The sequence below is a fragment of the Carya illinoinensis genome, chromosome 11 (genome assembly GCF_018687715.1).
Source record: "Carya illinoinensis cultivar Pawnee chromosome 11, C.illinoinensisPawnee_v1, whole genome shotgun sequence".
NCBI lineage: Eukaryota > Viridiplantae > Streptophyta > Magnoliopsida > Fagales > Juglandaceae > Carya > Carya illinoinensis.
Window position 1 is genome coordinate 10,419,364 of NC_056762.1, and position 17,290 is coordinate 10,436,653.

General features: G+C 35.7%; 1 protein-coding gene across 1 annotated transcript; it reads left to right on the forward strand.

Moving 5' to 3' along the window:
- The first annotated feature begins 13,096 nt into the window (after positions 1-13,096).
- LOC122281012 (uncharacterized protein DDB_G0271670-like) lies at positions 13,097-16,795 on the forward strand. Its single transcript, XM_043092199.1, has 3 exons — positions 13,097-13,354; positions 14,099-15,778; positions 16,277-16,795. Exons 2-3 carry the CDS (start codon positions 14,235-14,237, stop codon positions 16,452-16,454), a joined length of 1,722 nt encoding a protein of 573 aa, XP_042948133.1. The 5' UTR covers positions 13,097-13,354; positions 14,099-14,234; the 3' UTR covers positions 16,455-16,795.
- Positions 16,796-17,290: the final 495 nt, after the last annotated feature.

Below are 17,290 nucleotides of genomic sequence, written 5' to 3' on the forward strand. Positions count from 1 at the left end.
GTTGGCACTTCCAGAACCACATAAGCCATTCATAGTCTTCAGCGATGCGTCTCAATTTGGATTGGGTTGTGTCCTTATGCAGGAAGGACGGGTTATTGCTTATGCATCTCGTCAGCTAAAGGATCATGAGAAGAATTATCCGACGCATGATTTGGAATTGGCTGCGATTGTTTTTGCTCTTAAGATCTGGCGGCACTTTTTGTATGGGGAAGTTTGCGAAGTATACACCGATCATAAAAGCTTGAAGCACTTGTTTTCTTAGAAGAATCTGAACATGAGGCAAAGGCGATGGCTAGAGTTAATCAGTGACTACCAGTGCGAGATCAAGTATCATCCGGGGAAGGCAAATATAGTTGCTGATGCTTTGAGTCGAAAGTCGCACTTGGAAGATGAAGCCGAATCGTCAGAATTGGATTCTTTACTTTGCGAGATAAGAAGACTCCTTATTGAAAGTTCACAGCAAGAGGAGATATTATCTTCAATTCTTGATATTCGAGTAGCTGATTTTGAGAAATTGAAGACTCTTCAAATGAATGATCTGAAGCTGTTGGATATCAGAAAAAGAGTCAGAAAATCTCGAGGGACGTTGCACTATAGTATAGATAAAGATGGAATTCTTCAGTTCCGAGATCGTAGAGTGGTCCCCAAAGATTCAGAATTCAAGGAGCGGATTATGGTAGAAGCTCATGCAGCCCCTTATTCAGTCCATCCTGGTAGTATGAAGATGTACCGAGACTTGAAGAAAAATTATTGGTGGGATGGAATGAAGAAGGATATTGCCTTGTATATCGAGAGATGCCACACATGCCGTCAAGTCAAGGCCGAGCATCAAAGACTCGCTGGTATGCTCCAACCCCTCCCTATTCCTGAGTGGAAGTGGGACGACATCATGATGGATTTTGTAGTGGGCTTGCGGAGGACTCCTTGTGGGAAGAACTCGGTTTGGGTGATTGTTGACCGGTTAATGAAGAGTGCTCATTTCTTGCCTGTTAATAACACTGATTCCTTGGGTAAGTTGACACGCTTGTACGTGAAAGAGATAGTGCGGTTGCACGGAATACTGAAGAATATTGTGTCGGATCGGGACCTAAGGTTCACATCTCAGTTTTGGAAAAGTTTGCAGGCAGCACTGGGACTAAGTTGAAGTTCAGTACTACATATCACCCGCAGACGGAGGCCAATCAGAGCCCACTATTCAGACCCTTGAAGATATGTTGCGAGCATGCGTTATGGAATTTCAAGGAAGTTGGGAAAATCACTTGCCGCTCATAGAATTTGCATATAATAATAGCTTCCATGCGTCCATTCAGATGGCTCCTTATGAAGCTCTTTATGGGAGGAAGTGCAGATCGCCTTTGTGTTGGGATGAAGTCGGGAAGAATAAAATAGTTGGGCCTGAAATAATTCAGGAGATGCAAAGCCAAGTTCGGATTATCAGGGATAAAATGGCGGCAGCTTAGAGTCGTCAGAAAAGTTACGCAAATACCAAGAAAAAAGAGTTATCTTTTGAAGAAGGTGATTGGGTTTATCTCAAAGTCTCTCCCATGAAAGGAGTTAAACGTTTTGGTAAAAGAAGGAAACTAAATCTGAGATATGTCGGCCCTTTTTAGATTTTGGAGAAGGTAGGGTCCGTCGATTATAGAGTTGCTTTGCCAGAATATTTTGGGGATATTCACGATGTCTTCCATGTATCATCCTTGAAGAAGAGTTTTGGACAACAAGACCCGCGCTTTGTCGACCCAGAGCGTATTCAGTTGCAACCGGACCTTACTTATGAGGGTGTTCCTTCACAGATCATGGACTGGAAAGAGCAACAGTTGAGATCCAAGACGATACCTCTGGTAAAGATGGCACGGGGAGATTCGTTAGCTCAAGATTTTTCTTAGGAGTGAGTAGCAAACATGAGGGAGCGGTACCCCTACTTGTTTGAGTAAATGATGGTACGTTTCTTAAACTTGGTCTCAGTGGAATTATGTGGCTTGTTTCAAGTTGGTATTAAATCTTGCAAATTTCGAGGACGAAATTTGTTTTTAAGGAAGGAGGATGTGATGACCTGTTTTCACGTGTATTTTCACTGAAGGAGTTGTTTTTAATTTAATTAATATATTAGTTATTTTATTTTAAATTATTGTATTTTAATTGGTTTTATTTTATTTGATGTGGTGTTTAATTTATTTTAGTCGTTTTATGGTTTTTTAAAATCGTTTTCATCGGGTCAGTTTTTAGTTTCCGGAGATGAGGATTGGACCTCATTTCTTTTCTCTCATCTTTTCTTTTTCCCTTTTTTCTTTTTTCTTTTCTTTTTCTTTTCTTTTTCCTTTTTCTTTCTTTTCTTTCTTTCTTCTTCTTTTTCCTCCTCTCCCGCGCGCTCGAGCTCTCCCTTCCCCTTCCCGTCGCCGTCCGTTGAACCACCCAGAACCACCGCCGCCGGCCGACACCTCCCACCCAGAAAAACTCTCATCCGGCCGGTGAACACCCCCACCAAAAATCACCTCCATCCGAGCCGCCGATCACCACCTAGAGCATATCTAAGCCGCACGGCTTTTTGCCGTTTCCGGCTCCGTCACTCCACCTCCGGCCACCATCTCTTCACAACTTCATCCCCTACCTCTTGCTGTCCTAACCCACCCATTTTCGGCCCCGATCCATTGCTGGAGCAGCACCCACGAGCTCAACTCTGATCAGCCCCTTTTTGCACTTCCACTGCCGTTTCCACCGCCACACACGGCCAAAGCTCACTTCCATTAGCTTCATAAATATCTCTAGACCATTCTTTATCAATTTCGTGTCTTGGTTTGTCCCCGTTCAAAAGTGGGTAATTTACTACCCACGACCACAATGTAAAATACACTGTTATGTTGCTTTTTCTCCGCCATTTGCAACGTCGTAAGCTTTCAAAAAATACCTTATAGCGCTGTAAGTTTTCCAAACTCTATTTTAGATTTAAATATATTTTTGCTCTTACAATTAATTGTTGGATTGGTTGGTTGATTCTGGACTGAGTCCGAGGAGTTCAGGAGTCGGATGGATTGAGGACGGAATTACTTAGTTTGGTTGTTTTTGTGATTGGTTGGTTAATTGTGCCTTGAGGTTTCATTTACATGGTGCATTCATGTGCATTTTATTTAAATTGAGAAAATCTGATTTTATATGTGTAAAGGGATTTTTGGGTGCGTGTGTATCACGACCTCAAGCCGAGATGGGGTATTATCTCGGTGAATCTCCTCTAGTCACTCGGGAGCGTAATATACTGAGTGACGTCCCCTGAGTTGTCGCTGAGTGACAACGGGAGCGGGCGGGATGGTAACGCTCTCGTACCGACGCTGTGGCCCTTCGCTGGCGAGGGCTAGAGGATGCTTGGCTATGAACGCGCGGGACGAGGAACTGGGCATCGGTCATTTAGGTGTCACGCGCGTGGTCCTTACCTGTGGTGTGACACAGGAGCCAGGGTGTGCGGATGACCCCTAGGGGAGGTCGTGGTGCATTCGGTTTAATTGGTTATTGATATGAGTTGGATTTGGGCCAAATGAGACTTTTGGCGTGAGTTGGAAAGTAATACGTTTTTGGGGCCAAATGGGATTTTTGGCGTGCGTGGAAAAATATCGTTTTATGGGATATGTGCATTGGCATCTTTCATGCATATTGTTTGAGTTTTAATATATTTTTATCTAGTGGCGTTTAGATCTTTACTTACCTGTGGCACCATTTTTTGTACCGTAGATTTTAATGCAGAGATCGAGAAGGAGGAGGAGGAGGAGGCTGAGTTCGAGGAGGTGGCTCCGCCGGAGTATTGATTGGGAGTTTATGCTTTGTAGTTTGGGTTGAACAATATTTGTGGCTTGTAATATTTTATTATGTATGTTTTGAACGGTTTTATATTAAACAAAGAAAAAATTATGGTACTTAGTTATATAACTTTGTTTATCCGCTGCGTGTTTTCTTTTTACACTTGTTGCATGTACACACATTTGGCACTCGTCGATAGGGTAGTGACTCGTATTATCATCATCCGGACGTCTCGATTTTCCCGTATCCGTACGTAGGATTTGGGGGCGTCACACATACTTTAAATCATGAGGAAGTGGTTTCAGTTCCAACTGGAGAACTTCTTCCTCTGAAGATTTAAGTATGTCTAGTGGTGGTAGAGTTTCAAACTGGGACTTCCATCTTGCACCTGCAAATTGTACTTCAAGTAGTAAAGAACTACAAAACAGTCAAAAAATTCAAATACATCTTCATCAACATGGTCAGTTTTTTCATCAAGTAAAAATTTAGGTGTTTGAAAAATAGAATCATTATCAAAGAAAGGAAAAGTTGAGCAAATAAATTATGTCGGTGTCAAACTCTCCAAAGCAATCAAATTACTTGTGTCATCAAAATGTGCTGGCATCTTGCAAGCATTAAAAACGTTCAACTCAAGTGCCATATTCCCAAAAGTAAGCTTCTGAACTCCACTTCTGTAATTAATCAAAGCATTTGATTTAGCTAGAAATGGTTTTCTAAGGATGACAGGAGCTTGGTAAATAGTGGAGGCTGGCTGCTGCATATCAAGAACTACAAAATCCACTGGGTAGTAAAATTTGTCCACGTGGACCAGCACATCCTCTACAATACCCCTCGGTTCCTTAACTGATATGTTAGCCAACTATAGCATGATGGAAGTCTTTTTTAGCTCACCCAATCCCAACTGCTCATACATTGAGAATGATAGCAAGTTCACACTACTTTCCAAATCAAGTAAAGCTCTCCTAATGCATGAGTCACCGATCATAATGGAAATGTTGGGAAAGCCGGGATCTCCAAACTTCTGAGGAGTCTCACTCAATATCAATGCACTGACTTGCTCCGTTAGGAAAGCTTTCTTCTTTACATTCAGCTTCATCTTCATTGTGCACAAGTTCTTCAAAAATTTTGCATATGAAGGCACTTGTTGTATGGCATCCAAGAGTGGAATATTAATCTTTACTTGCTTGAAAATCTCCTGAATCTCAGTGTGGTATTTGTTCTTTTGGCCAGCTGCCAGTCTCTAAGGATAGGGAACCACAGGTTGGTACCCCTACTAGTTTCAGTATCTACACTCACAAGCTTCTTCAGCTCTGGTCTCACTACCTTTGGTTCTTTTTTAGCTTCACCAGTCTCTACTGCATCTTTAGATGTAGGAGCAACTACCTGTGTGTCCATAGTCATCTTTGGTTGGGGAACTTCCTTTCCACTTCTCAAAGTAAGAACGGCCTTCGCTGTCTCAAAAAGGTCCCCTGAGACATTATGCACTTGCTATTGTTGTCTGTATACTTGAGGATTAGGCTGAAGCTGTGCTGGAAATTTTCTTTTCTCTAGGGTACTCAAGGTCGTGCTCATCTTATTAATAGTGTATCGCAACTCATTTATGGCCTGAGTGTTCTGATTGTTTATCGTGACCTGAATCTGTATGAATTGCTGAAGTGTATTGGCCACCTGTGTCATACTGTCGTCTAGAGACTTCTTTGTAGATGACGGAGGCTGAGAACTCTGTGCAGCTACATGAGACTGAAATCTAGGATGAACTACAAAAGGATAGCTCTGAGAACTTTGATATGGCTGATACTGGTGCTGAGAGGCACCTTGATGAAATGGTTGCTGCGAAGATGGTGGAGACCAGCTAGGCTGATCATTTCTCCATGAGAAATTTGGGTGATTCCTCCACCCTAAATTATATGTGTTGGAAAAAGGCTGATTTTGTGCTCTGTTAACCCAGTTAGCTGATTGCATCTGGTCAGACCTACTTTCTTGAAATACTGGCATAATCGGGCAGTCTTGGATCTTATGGTTCGAATCAACACATATAAAACATGCCCTTACTACTTTCACAGCCTTCACTTTTTCCATTTCCATAATCTCCAGTCTTCTAGTTAAAGCCGTTATTCAGGCTTGAACATCAGTGTCTTCCTTAAACTCATATCTGCCACTTCCAGAAATAGCCCTTAGTGGTTGTGCTGTTAGTGGCACTCGATCAGTACGAGTATTCCACTGTTGTGCACTCTAGGCAAGATAGTTAAAAAATGATAGTGCTTCATCGGGTTCTTTGCTAAAGAATTCTCCATTACATATCGTCTAAACAAACTGCTTGCATTCTGGAGTGAGACCAATGTAAAAATAACTCACCAACCTCCAAGATTTGAAACCATGATGTGGATAGATATTTATCAAATCTTTAAATTTTTTCCAACTAGCTTGAAAAATCTCATCAAGTTTCTGATTGAATTGGCTTATTTGCTCTTGCAAAAACTGAGTTCTCTGAAAAGGAAATTTTTTTTGTAAGGATTCACGCTGCATATCAGACTAACTAGAAATAGAATTAGGCCTCAAATAATTAAACCAAATCTTTGTTTTATCCTTTAAAGAGAAAGGAAATAAACGAAGTCTAATAAATTCATCAGTAATGGCCCTAGTAATAAAATTAGTGTAAGCCAACTCAAAATCTGTCAAATGCTAGTAAGGACTCTCAGAATCCATCCTGTGGAACTGAGGTATCACTGACATCATACCATGCTTAATAAAAAAATTAGGTGTATCTTCGGGTAAAACAATGCATGAAGGTGTAGTGGTGCGAGTGTGTTGTAAATAATCCTTAAGAGTGCGTGGTACAGGTGCAATCATATTTTGTTCAATTTCAATATCCTCGCTCATAGAAGAGATAGAAGAGCTATCTATTCTGAATTGTGTATAGTACTCTCAACACTCGATGTGACTCTAAGCAGCCTATTTGAACTGTCTCTTACCCATGACATGAAACATCAGTCTAAATAGCATAAATAAGATTCAAGTGATTTAGTGGTACATGGCAAATGAAATATGTAATCAGAGATAATATAGTGAAAAAAATGAAAAAAAAAAAATAACGAGTTTAAATTTAAATTAGATAACTATTCCCTGGCAACGGCATTAAAAACTTGACCCACTCAAAAATGAGTAGCACAAAGGCTATTCCAAGTGCAAGAGGATGTCGCGTAATAATTAGGAATATATTTCTAAATCGTCTCCTCAAGAAAAGTTACTTAAAATCAAACTCGTCTAAAATGGTGAAAATATTCACAAAGAAAAAATAAAAATGATAGTATGTGCAATGGATGGAAAAGTGCAACAAGAATGAAAAAGGGCACTAGTCATGGACTATATTCATATTTTTAGATTTTTGAGTGTCGAAATGAAATGTAAAAGATTAACAAATTGAAATTAACAATCAAAGAATTAACTAAACTGAACAATCTTAATTAATCTAAAAATTAAACAATAAAACTGAAATTATTTAAATCCTAATTAAACTTTAATCAATCTAATATGCAATGAAACTAAGAGATTAATAAAACTAAGTTAAGAATTAAAATAGATTAGAAAGTAATTGACAAAATACGAATTGAAAATTGAAAAGTCCCAAAATCAAGATTCTAGAGTTCATCCTTGTGTTCAAATTACAAATTCTTAAAATTAATCCATAGTAATTGTAATCACTATTAAATGAAAGTTTAAAGAAGCGAGAAAAATAAATAACACGAAGTAAATAAAGAGCAAATAAATTGCCCAAACTTCTAAGCCAAAAATCTAAAAAATATTCCATAAACTTTAAACTGAAATTAAATAAAAAGTAGGGAATGAAAAGAGCAAGCTAATTGAACGGAGATGGAGATTGAAAAGTAGTGGAGGAGGCTGGCTAACGGCAGTGGACGCTTCAAGGTTCTTCAACAGCGCTGTGTGCGTCTCAAATTTCTATGTGTGGCCCTTTCATATATATCCTCCCAAAGAAAAATATCCCTTTTACTCGTGTAGCCTTCAAGAAAAGAGTTATTATGCTTCCGTGCGGCGCCCAATGAATTAAAATGGAGAGAAGGTCTCACTAGGTCAAAGTCTCCAATCAAATTACGGCATGAATTTTGCCCAAGAGAATTATAAGTTGTCGTAAGTCTTGAACTCCCCAAATGATAAGGTCAAAAATCCTTTTTAATCCCAAGTCAAAAGTTGTTGCATGAGTCAAAAAGTCCCCTAGTCAAAAGTAAATAGTGAATTCTCCATTAAGTCCGTTGCATTTCTTAGCCTATATAAAAAAATAAAAATAAAAATTAGAAATAAAATAAAATAAAATAAAAATAAAAATAAAAAATGGAATATCAAAAATATGTTACGCATGTAAAGGAACATTGTCCAATTAAATCACAAGTTATAATATTAAGCCAAAACCATACTATTTATCAATTTAAATCACAACTTAGATTTATACGTCTTAATCATTTTTTTCATCTAATACCAATAATAATGTAATGAAATAAAATATATTGGTTCTAACTGTATAAAATATGCAATATTTCAGCTCAATCAATTAGCAAGTGCCTACGTAGTGTAGTCATAAAACTTGATCGAGAATCTTTAAACAACGTTTTACACCACTTACATTGAAGTTGTTTAACTCCATCTCTATCAATTTCGACAAAATCATTCCATATATGAGAAGTCATCTTTCTTTTTTTCTTTCATAGGCTACTGTTTGAACTTCTGTGGAATGGTCCTCAGTAGACACAGTATTAGGGGCATGAGTATTTGTAGTATCTCCATCATTATGGGCTCTACTAAACTAATCCAAATAGAGTTTTCATTTTCATACTCCACCACTGGATCACCCATTTGCTAGAGTCTAATATTTTGTAAACACAAAACCAGAAACATACAATAAGCATATAGACACTGACCAAAACTCAAAACAACCTTGTTTTAGTGGCTCAAGGTGCCTCCAAAAGCAAAGATACTAAAAGATGTTAAAGTCAAAATAATTTGACTCCAACAATTTTATTATACAACCTTGCCTTGATGGCTCAATGTGCCTCCAGAAGGCAAGGTTGATATGTTGATTAATATCCACTAAAATATATGTTAAAGTCAAACTAATTTGACTCGAACAATTTTAGTATACAATCTTGCCTTAGTGGCTCGATGTGCCTCCAAAAGTAAGGCACCTCAACAACATAAACATAGAACAAATTGGATAAAATTTATCAACCAAAACATATTAAACAAAACACCATTTCATACTTGAAGTAAGAACATAAACATAAGACATATTGGATAAGCTTAATCAAGTAAGACATGTTAAAAATGACATAATTAAATAGTTGAAGCAATCACCATATATGATCATTTATAATCAACTAAAACAGATTCAAGAAAGCATATTTAAATACTTAAAGTTGGAACATAAACACAAAATAGATTGGATAAGATTAATCAAACAAGACATGTTAAAGATGACATAATTAAATACTTGAAGCAAGAACCGTACATAATCATTTATAATAAATCAAAATAGATTCAAGAAGCAATACTTTGAGTCTTGAAATTGAACATAAACACAAGATAGATTGTAAAAGATAAATCAACCAATACATGTTAAAGATGGCATAATTAAATGCTTGAAGTAAGAACTACGTATAATCATTTATAATCAACCAAAACAAATTCAAGAAGCAATACTTTAAGTCTTGAAATTGAATATAAACACAAGACAGATTGTAAAAGACAAATCAACCAATATATGTTAAAGATGGCATAGTTAAATACTTGAAGCAAGAACCACATATAATCATTTATAATCAACCAAAACAGATTCAATAAGTAATACTTTAAGTCTTGAAATTGAATATAAACACAAGACGGGTTGTAAAAGATAAATCAAACAATACATATTAAAGATGACATAATTAAATACTTAAAGCAAGAACCATGTATAATCATTTATAATCAACCAAAACAGATTCAAAAACCAATACCTTAAGTCTTGAAATTGAACATAAGCAGAAGACAGATTGTAAGAGATTGATCAACCAATACATGTTAAATAAAACATGCACCACTACTTAAGGCCAAAATCACCATAGGATCAGATTAATCAACCCAAACATGAACAATAAAGTATCATCAAATAACAAATAGCCTGAGAGGCTGAGAGAACTCACAGTAGACTGGAAATTTTTCTTCAAGTACAAATCAGTAGGCAAGCTCAGATATAAAAAGCTCAGGCTCGAATAGGTATTTGTAAAATTGTAAACAATAGCAAAATAACCAAAACATGAAGTTAACAGCCTAAAGTCTAAGTTCTAACATGGCATATTCTACAATTACAAAAAAAAAAAAAAAACATAAACTTAACAATCAAAGTGATGGACATTGGACAGTCACAGTCTCACAAAAGCCTGCATATATAACTGCTGAGTGGTGATGATTCATGAATGACAGTGTACTTAAATGATTTGATCTAGATCTACAACGTAAAAATACCACAAATCACAATGTAAAAAAGAGTTAGGATAGAACCAGAAAGGGGCATCGAAAATACTTAGATAAAACTATAACTGGATAAGATCAATCAAATCTGCCAACATTCCCAACCAAATGCATAGAAAAAGGAAAATAACTTGGGTAATCGACTCATAAATGCAGAGAACCACAAAATGCATGCACAAACCAAAAAATCAGGAAAACAGTTGGTTGGAAATGCATGCATTTAATGACCCATTTGTCAAGAACCGTATGCTTTCTTAGAGGCTGAGATTACAACCATGGCTCCCAGAAAAAGGGTCAGGGGCTGCATCTGGTAGGGTTTCTCGTAGTTGTAGCCGTTTTGACTTGAGACCCCTCGAGAACAAGTGAAGGCGGTGCATTCGATTCCTTTCAAATCGAATGATTGATCATAGGAGGTAACTAATAATTGGCGTAAGCATAAGAGGCTTGAGGAGAGGCTAGGGTTTCTCGATGAGTCTGAGAGACTGAGATTGAGAGAAAGTGAAGGACAATTGAGTAAAATTGTGAAATAGCACAGGAGTAAAAGACGGAAAGTTACAAGTTTGTAACTTGTAAGTTGTAACCCTAGGGTAAAATAGGAATCAACGGCTCCCGAGTCCCACGAAAAAAAATAGTTGATCCAAAGGCCAAAATTAATCTTTGCTTTAATACTAATATACTATACTAATTTAAATATTATTCTATTTAAGAGAAATACTATAGTCTATGCATTATAATACATGTTAATTTTTATATACTATAATTTTTGCAACTAGCAAGTAGTGTTGTAAAAAGAAACTATATTTATTTATAATATTTAATTATACTATAAAATCGTCTAACATTATATTTTATCAAACATTGTCCAAATTGGTACTCATAATATAAATTTATAGTTATATTAATTAATATAATATAATAATACTATATACTAATACCGTATATTAACCAAAACGAGTATTCTATTTTAAAAAATACTATAGTCTATAAATTACAATACATGTTAATTGTTATTTAAAATAATATTTAAAACTAGCAAGTAGTGTTGTAAAAAAAGACATATTAACAGTAAACAAGTATATTACTATAGTTTAGATAATCTTATGAATACATTATTATTAGAGTTTAGTGATTATTGATTAATCATATATAAAGTAATAAGATTAATAACTAGTGATAAGTTATTAACAATACTTTATAGAATGATAGAATCATGAGTACAATATAAATTCATAGAATATATAATGATAGAATCTAATAATCATAGGTGATAAGTATTTAATAATTATATTATGATAGATTAATAAAAATATTGTAAAGTCTTCAATATTACTTCATAGAATGATATAATCATGAGTGATAAGTTATAAATTAATAAGTTATGACTATAGCTTATAGCCTATAGCCTTATTAGCCTATAAGCATAATTTTTTATATGACAATTCAATATTTGATAAGAATAAGATAAATATATCAATATGATATATTAATATTATAAATTAAATTTATAGACTTATAGTATATGTAGAAGAAAGTCCATAACTATAAGTCACTATAATTCTATATACATAATTAATAATACATATATAATTATTGGTTATTATATATATATATATATTATATTGTATTATATATGTATAAATATATACGAGTCGAGCTCATGAGTCTAGTCGAGTTTCATACAAATTTGTTCATGAATATTAATCGAGCTGGTTGAGTTTTATACGAGTTTGTATTGTTTAATAATCAAATCTATTTCTATGTTTAGGAATGCTCAATTAATATTCGATTCGAGTCGATTTCGAGTTTAATCGAATTGAATTCAAACTGTCTGTTGAGTAGTCTGTTCATTTTACAACCCTAGCTACTAAGTCGGTCAGCTCTGATTGCTGGGCTGACCGCTAAACTTTTTTTAAACATTTAAGAAATTGAAAAAATACAAATGCACTAGTGCGACTTCTTTAAACACTTAAAAATAAAATAATATAGATATACAATATAAAATACACTAGCAGTTAAACTTAGGGGGGTAAATCCAAGGAGCTAACTAGAATTTTCCATTAATGTAAAACCAGGATGTGATTATCTTCCTGAAAAATGATGTTATTCAACGTAAATTATGTCATTGTTATTTCACACTTTTTATGTAATATATTTTAAATTATTATTATTTTAATATTAAACATACGAAATCACTAAAAATGTATTAGAAAAGGAGTCCTAGACCGAATACGTACCGTGCAAAATAAATTTTTTATTTTATTTTTTTCATTCATTTTTTTTATATTCTTAAATTTTTTTTTAAATAAAAAATTCATAACATCATTAAAAAAAACACTTCCTTAATTATTAAGTAAAAACATATATTCAAGACACAAATTGAGGTTGCAAAACATTTTTCTTAGATAAGCATCATTTTTTTATAAAATTATTATTTATGTCAAAAATTTTAAGCCGATAGGAAGAAGTCGAGTTAATTATTTATATTTACGTTAACATTTTTCTTTATGTGTGGGTCAGACTCTCATTCAATAATTTTTTTTAATAAATAAACCCAACAAGTAAAATATTTAAAAACTTGCCAAATGCCTATTGCTTGATTGATATTATCCCCGCCTTCAAAATATAAATACGGAGTTCGAAACCCGACTCCCCAAATGTATGTGTATATATATGTATATATATTTAAAAACTTAAACTTACGAGAATCATAAGAGGTGAGTTAACATTTTTCTAATAATGATGGACGTAACTGAAACTAACAAAGCATTTCTTTTGGGGGGAATAGCTAATAACTGCTCCTGGCCTGAGATTGAAAAAATATAGAAAGAAATGCCTACAAATATGCAAGGCCTTCCATTTACCCTCTCTCTACCATTGCCAGTTTCACGTTCTTCATTTCATCTCTAACCTTCCAACATTTCTTGACGTAGAAGGTACAGAAAGGGAGATTTGCCGATTGCCTGACCATTTGGGCTGGAACCAGCATCATTCTCTTTTGCATTTTCGGATGCTTGCTGCTTCCACCTAAATTTTGCTCTCATTCGAATGTGTATGTCTTTCACTCTACCCTTTCATTACTTTCTTTCCATGATACGTTTGGCTTGTATATATATATATATATATGCCTATCTGCATGTTAGCTTGTAGCTTTAAATTCATTAATATATCAAAATTTTTTAATGGAAATAATTGTTTTTAATGGATTGGTAGAACTTGTAGTAACCTTCTTGCGGTTCCACAACCTAAAACCAAATTCTAATGACAAGGGATTGCGCCTGAACAGGTCCTGGTAATATGCAAAACATGAAACAGTTTGTCGGGAGGGTGAGCAGAATTCCACCATTTGATTTGCATGTTGTGACTACATGAACCCAGAAAAATCATACATTTGTGCATTATGTATATATTTGAGTATGTATGGATGGAGGTATATTTACTCTGTGTGTCCATGAGGGCATGAGGGTGAGTGAATACTCGTGTTCTACCATCAGTGGCGGAACCCGAACCTTTGTCTTAGGGGAACAGACTACAGCGCCAGAGTATACTAACAAAAGTTGTTGGTTTTTTTTTTTTTTTTTTAAGTAGAATATACTAACAAAAGTTCTTGGTCCATCCTGCATTTAACTGGCAAAAATTTCACCCCCAACACACACAAATTGGCTGGCAATGTTATGCTTGTAAAAGATTTTATTCCCATTATATCATTCAGTTAGCAAGTCAATAACCTGAAGGTTAGTGACAAGATCGTAAATCCAATCTTTTACTCTTGTTTCATCCCCTCTTCTTCTGACAGGATAAGCCAGATAATATTTGATAAATCAGACATTGAAGAGACATTGGTCCTTGATTTTCCATGAAGGCAGTTCTTGTGCCCCTGGACATTGTTAGTTCACACATCAATATTATCATCTTCTGCTTCTGAATCTTCAATGGAGGACACCTTCCAAGTGGATGCACTTGCATCAACTGCAGGTGATACTGTGACCCCAAAACTCAACGACAACAATGGCACTGGACCTTTGGAGGAAGAATCAGCACAAACATTATTAACTATGGAACCTGGACACGGGAGCCAAATTGATAGAGATTTTGAGGCCCTTTCTGAGACCACACGAGCTGAAGCCAATCTGTACACTCCACACAAAAGCTTAAGCCGCTCATCGTCATCATCGTCGTTGTCGTCCTCCTCCTCATCATCTTCATCATCTAAATCTCAATCCAAAGCCGAAGAGCTCTTTCATTTGGGCCTCAGAACTGAACTTCCTGATGACACTGGCCCTGTACTTTTGGTAGCTGAATCAAACCAGAAGCTTTCAGTTTTGGAATATGAAACCGGGAAAATAACATATGGTGATTTGGGGGCACGTGCAAGTACAACAACTGATGAAGCTGATCACTCTAGGAACGAAAATTTAGAAGTGTTATCATCATCATCCTTATCATCTGAGTCAAACCGGAAGATTTCAGTTCTGGAATCCGAAACCGGGAAACTAACATATGGTGATTTGGGGGCACGTGCAAGTACAACAACTGGTGAAGCTGATCACTTTAGGAACGAAAATTTAGAAGTGTTATCATCATCATCCTTATCATCTGAGTCAAACCAGAAGATTTCCGTTGTGGAATCTGAAACTGGGAACGTAACAAATGGTGATTTGGGGGCACATGCTAGTACAAGAACCAGCGAAGTTGATCACTCTAGGAATGAAAAGTTAGAACTCTTATTACCATCATCCTTACCATCTGAAACGCTGTCTGAAGACTCCTTGGAAATTAGTGCAAATGCAACCACTAACTCCCCTGCAGATGGAAAATGCTCTCCCAGCCTTGACAAGGACAATAGATTAGCTTCAGCTTCTAACAACGGGAATATTCCAGACAACCCTGAGGGCAAGCACGAACAATCTAGTCATGAGTTGGCAACGCTGACACCACCATTGGTAGTTTCTAGCCATAGTAATGGACCAAGCACAACTGACGAGTCAGCAACACAATTTCCTCCTGTGCAGGTGATGGAGAGACCCGGTGCTTCTGCTTCCGTTACATACAGGATTCCATCTCATGTTTTTGCTAGAACTAAATCTACAGCTCCGGATTGGAGTGTCCATTCCAATGAATCGTTGTTCAGTATTCACATGGGTAACATGAGTTTCACCAATGAACAACTCTTGTGGTTAAGTAAATCTGGTGAGCTAGAAAAGCCTGGTGAAGCACCCATATCCGGTACGTTCATTGACTTGTCAAGTAACCAGCCTCCAATAAATCAATTAACCGACATTGAACCCAAAAAATCAAGTTTAAACGAGGGGTCTGGAAGAAATGAAGCAACAGCCACAGAGACAATGAAGGGCGATACAAAGGAAAATAAAGAAGATGAGACTAAAGAAAGTCCATCTCTTGCTAAGAAAGTGTCTCATTTGTCTAGCCTTTCGACTCATTCAGATGGGAGTACACAATCTTTCGCTTTTCCAGTGTAAGCTACATCAATCTCAATTCTCATTCTAAATTAGCCAAAAAAATAAAAAAAAATTGAAGAAGAAGAAGAAGTTAAAGAGTACATCTTACAGCTTTGTGTCTGAATAATTAGATTGATGCTTAATTTGGTTACCTTAAAACTAGTTAACATGTAGCTATCTTATTGGTTATTTCTAAGCTTTGAGTGTTTAAATTGTTAATCATCTGGCTTCTCCAAAAAAGACATGGTAGCCGAAACCTTTAAATTAAAGGAAAATGTCATAGAAAATAACCAACTCTGGGGAAAAATAGAAGCATCTACTTATAAATACTTCAAATCATCCATTCAAATAAAGAAAGAAACTAAAAGAAATACTCCTAATTAGGTTATTGAATCTGCTTTAACTTCATATGTATATGTCATTGTAATGCTTACAATATGTTGAGCAAATAGATTAACTCTTTTTGGTTTTTGTTTTTATTTTTTTATTTTCTCTCTCTCTCTGTCTCTCTGAAGATTGATAGGGGAAAGAGAAAAAAGTGATTCTATAAAGGTACCTGCCGAGAAGCAAAAGCAACCGTCAGAATCACAGCCGCAAAGCTCCCCAGTAATCTCGATTATGCCTTCACATAAGAGATGGCTATCTTGTTTCTCCTGTTGTGCATTCTGTTCTTTAGGACATCGGGTCGTTTGAACTTTTTCCCTTGCACAAAATCTTGTCAGTAATGACTCTACCAAAGGTATGTATATTTGGTCCAGATAAACGCTAGATTCAATCACCATAACAAGTCATGGTAAAATTGCAGTCCTATGTAATTTTTTGTAGCTTTACAATTTATTTCTCCTTGTTGGTTAGTTTACATGTCTAATTCTCCATCATAAAAGGGGAGTCATATACAATCACTCATTAGGGTCGTATGTGAGGACATTTTGTTTAGAGAAATACTCTAGACAATGGGATTACATAAAAGTAATTCCAAAAATTGACGTGGCTTAATATGATTCATTAGATTATAAAGCTACTTTTATTGTAAAGTAGATGTGACAGATTACATGAAGCTGTCAATTTGTAGGATAATTTTTATTTAATCTCTTTGTGGCTATAGCAATCCTCGTTTGTTTAACTACTAGCAGAAACAAGAGGAATTAGTGGAAGATTAGTCAAGGAATCTCCAGCAAGGGTTTCAAACTTTTCAGATTATAGTGAAAGCAATGTGTTCAGTGTTTACTCTTCTTATTTTCTCCCTTCTCTTCATACGTTGTACTGATGGTGATGGTGTGAATTGGGGCAAAAATGAGTAATGGAAGGAGTTTCATTACCCATGGTGTGAAGATTCAGGCGTATCAGAATTTGTTGAAGAATAAAATCTGCAATTCATCTGTGTGTAATTGGGTCTGAACAATGAACAAAAATAGTTTTTACATAGTCAGTAATTCATTTACCCCCTAGTTAGTATATCATTTAATCAAGGTTAAATGGTACATGCTATTAAACTTACAAGTTATTAAATGAATATTAATATATCTACT

Bases quoted from the DNA above. Each gene is read 5' to 3' on its own strand.
- LOC122281012 (XM_043092199.1), top strand. From the start codon at position 14,235: ATGGAGGACACCTTCCAAGTGGATGCACTTGCATCAACTGCAGGTGAT. The intron at 15,779-16,276 runs GTAAGCTACATC...GTCTCTCTGAAG, and splicing joins CAATCTTTCGCTTTTCCAGT to ATTGATAGGGGAAAGAGAAA.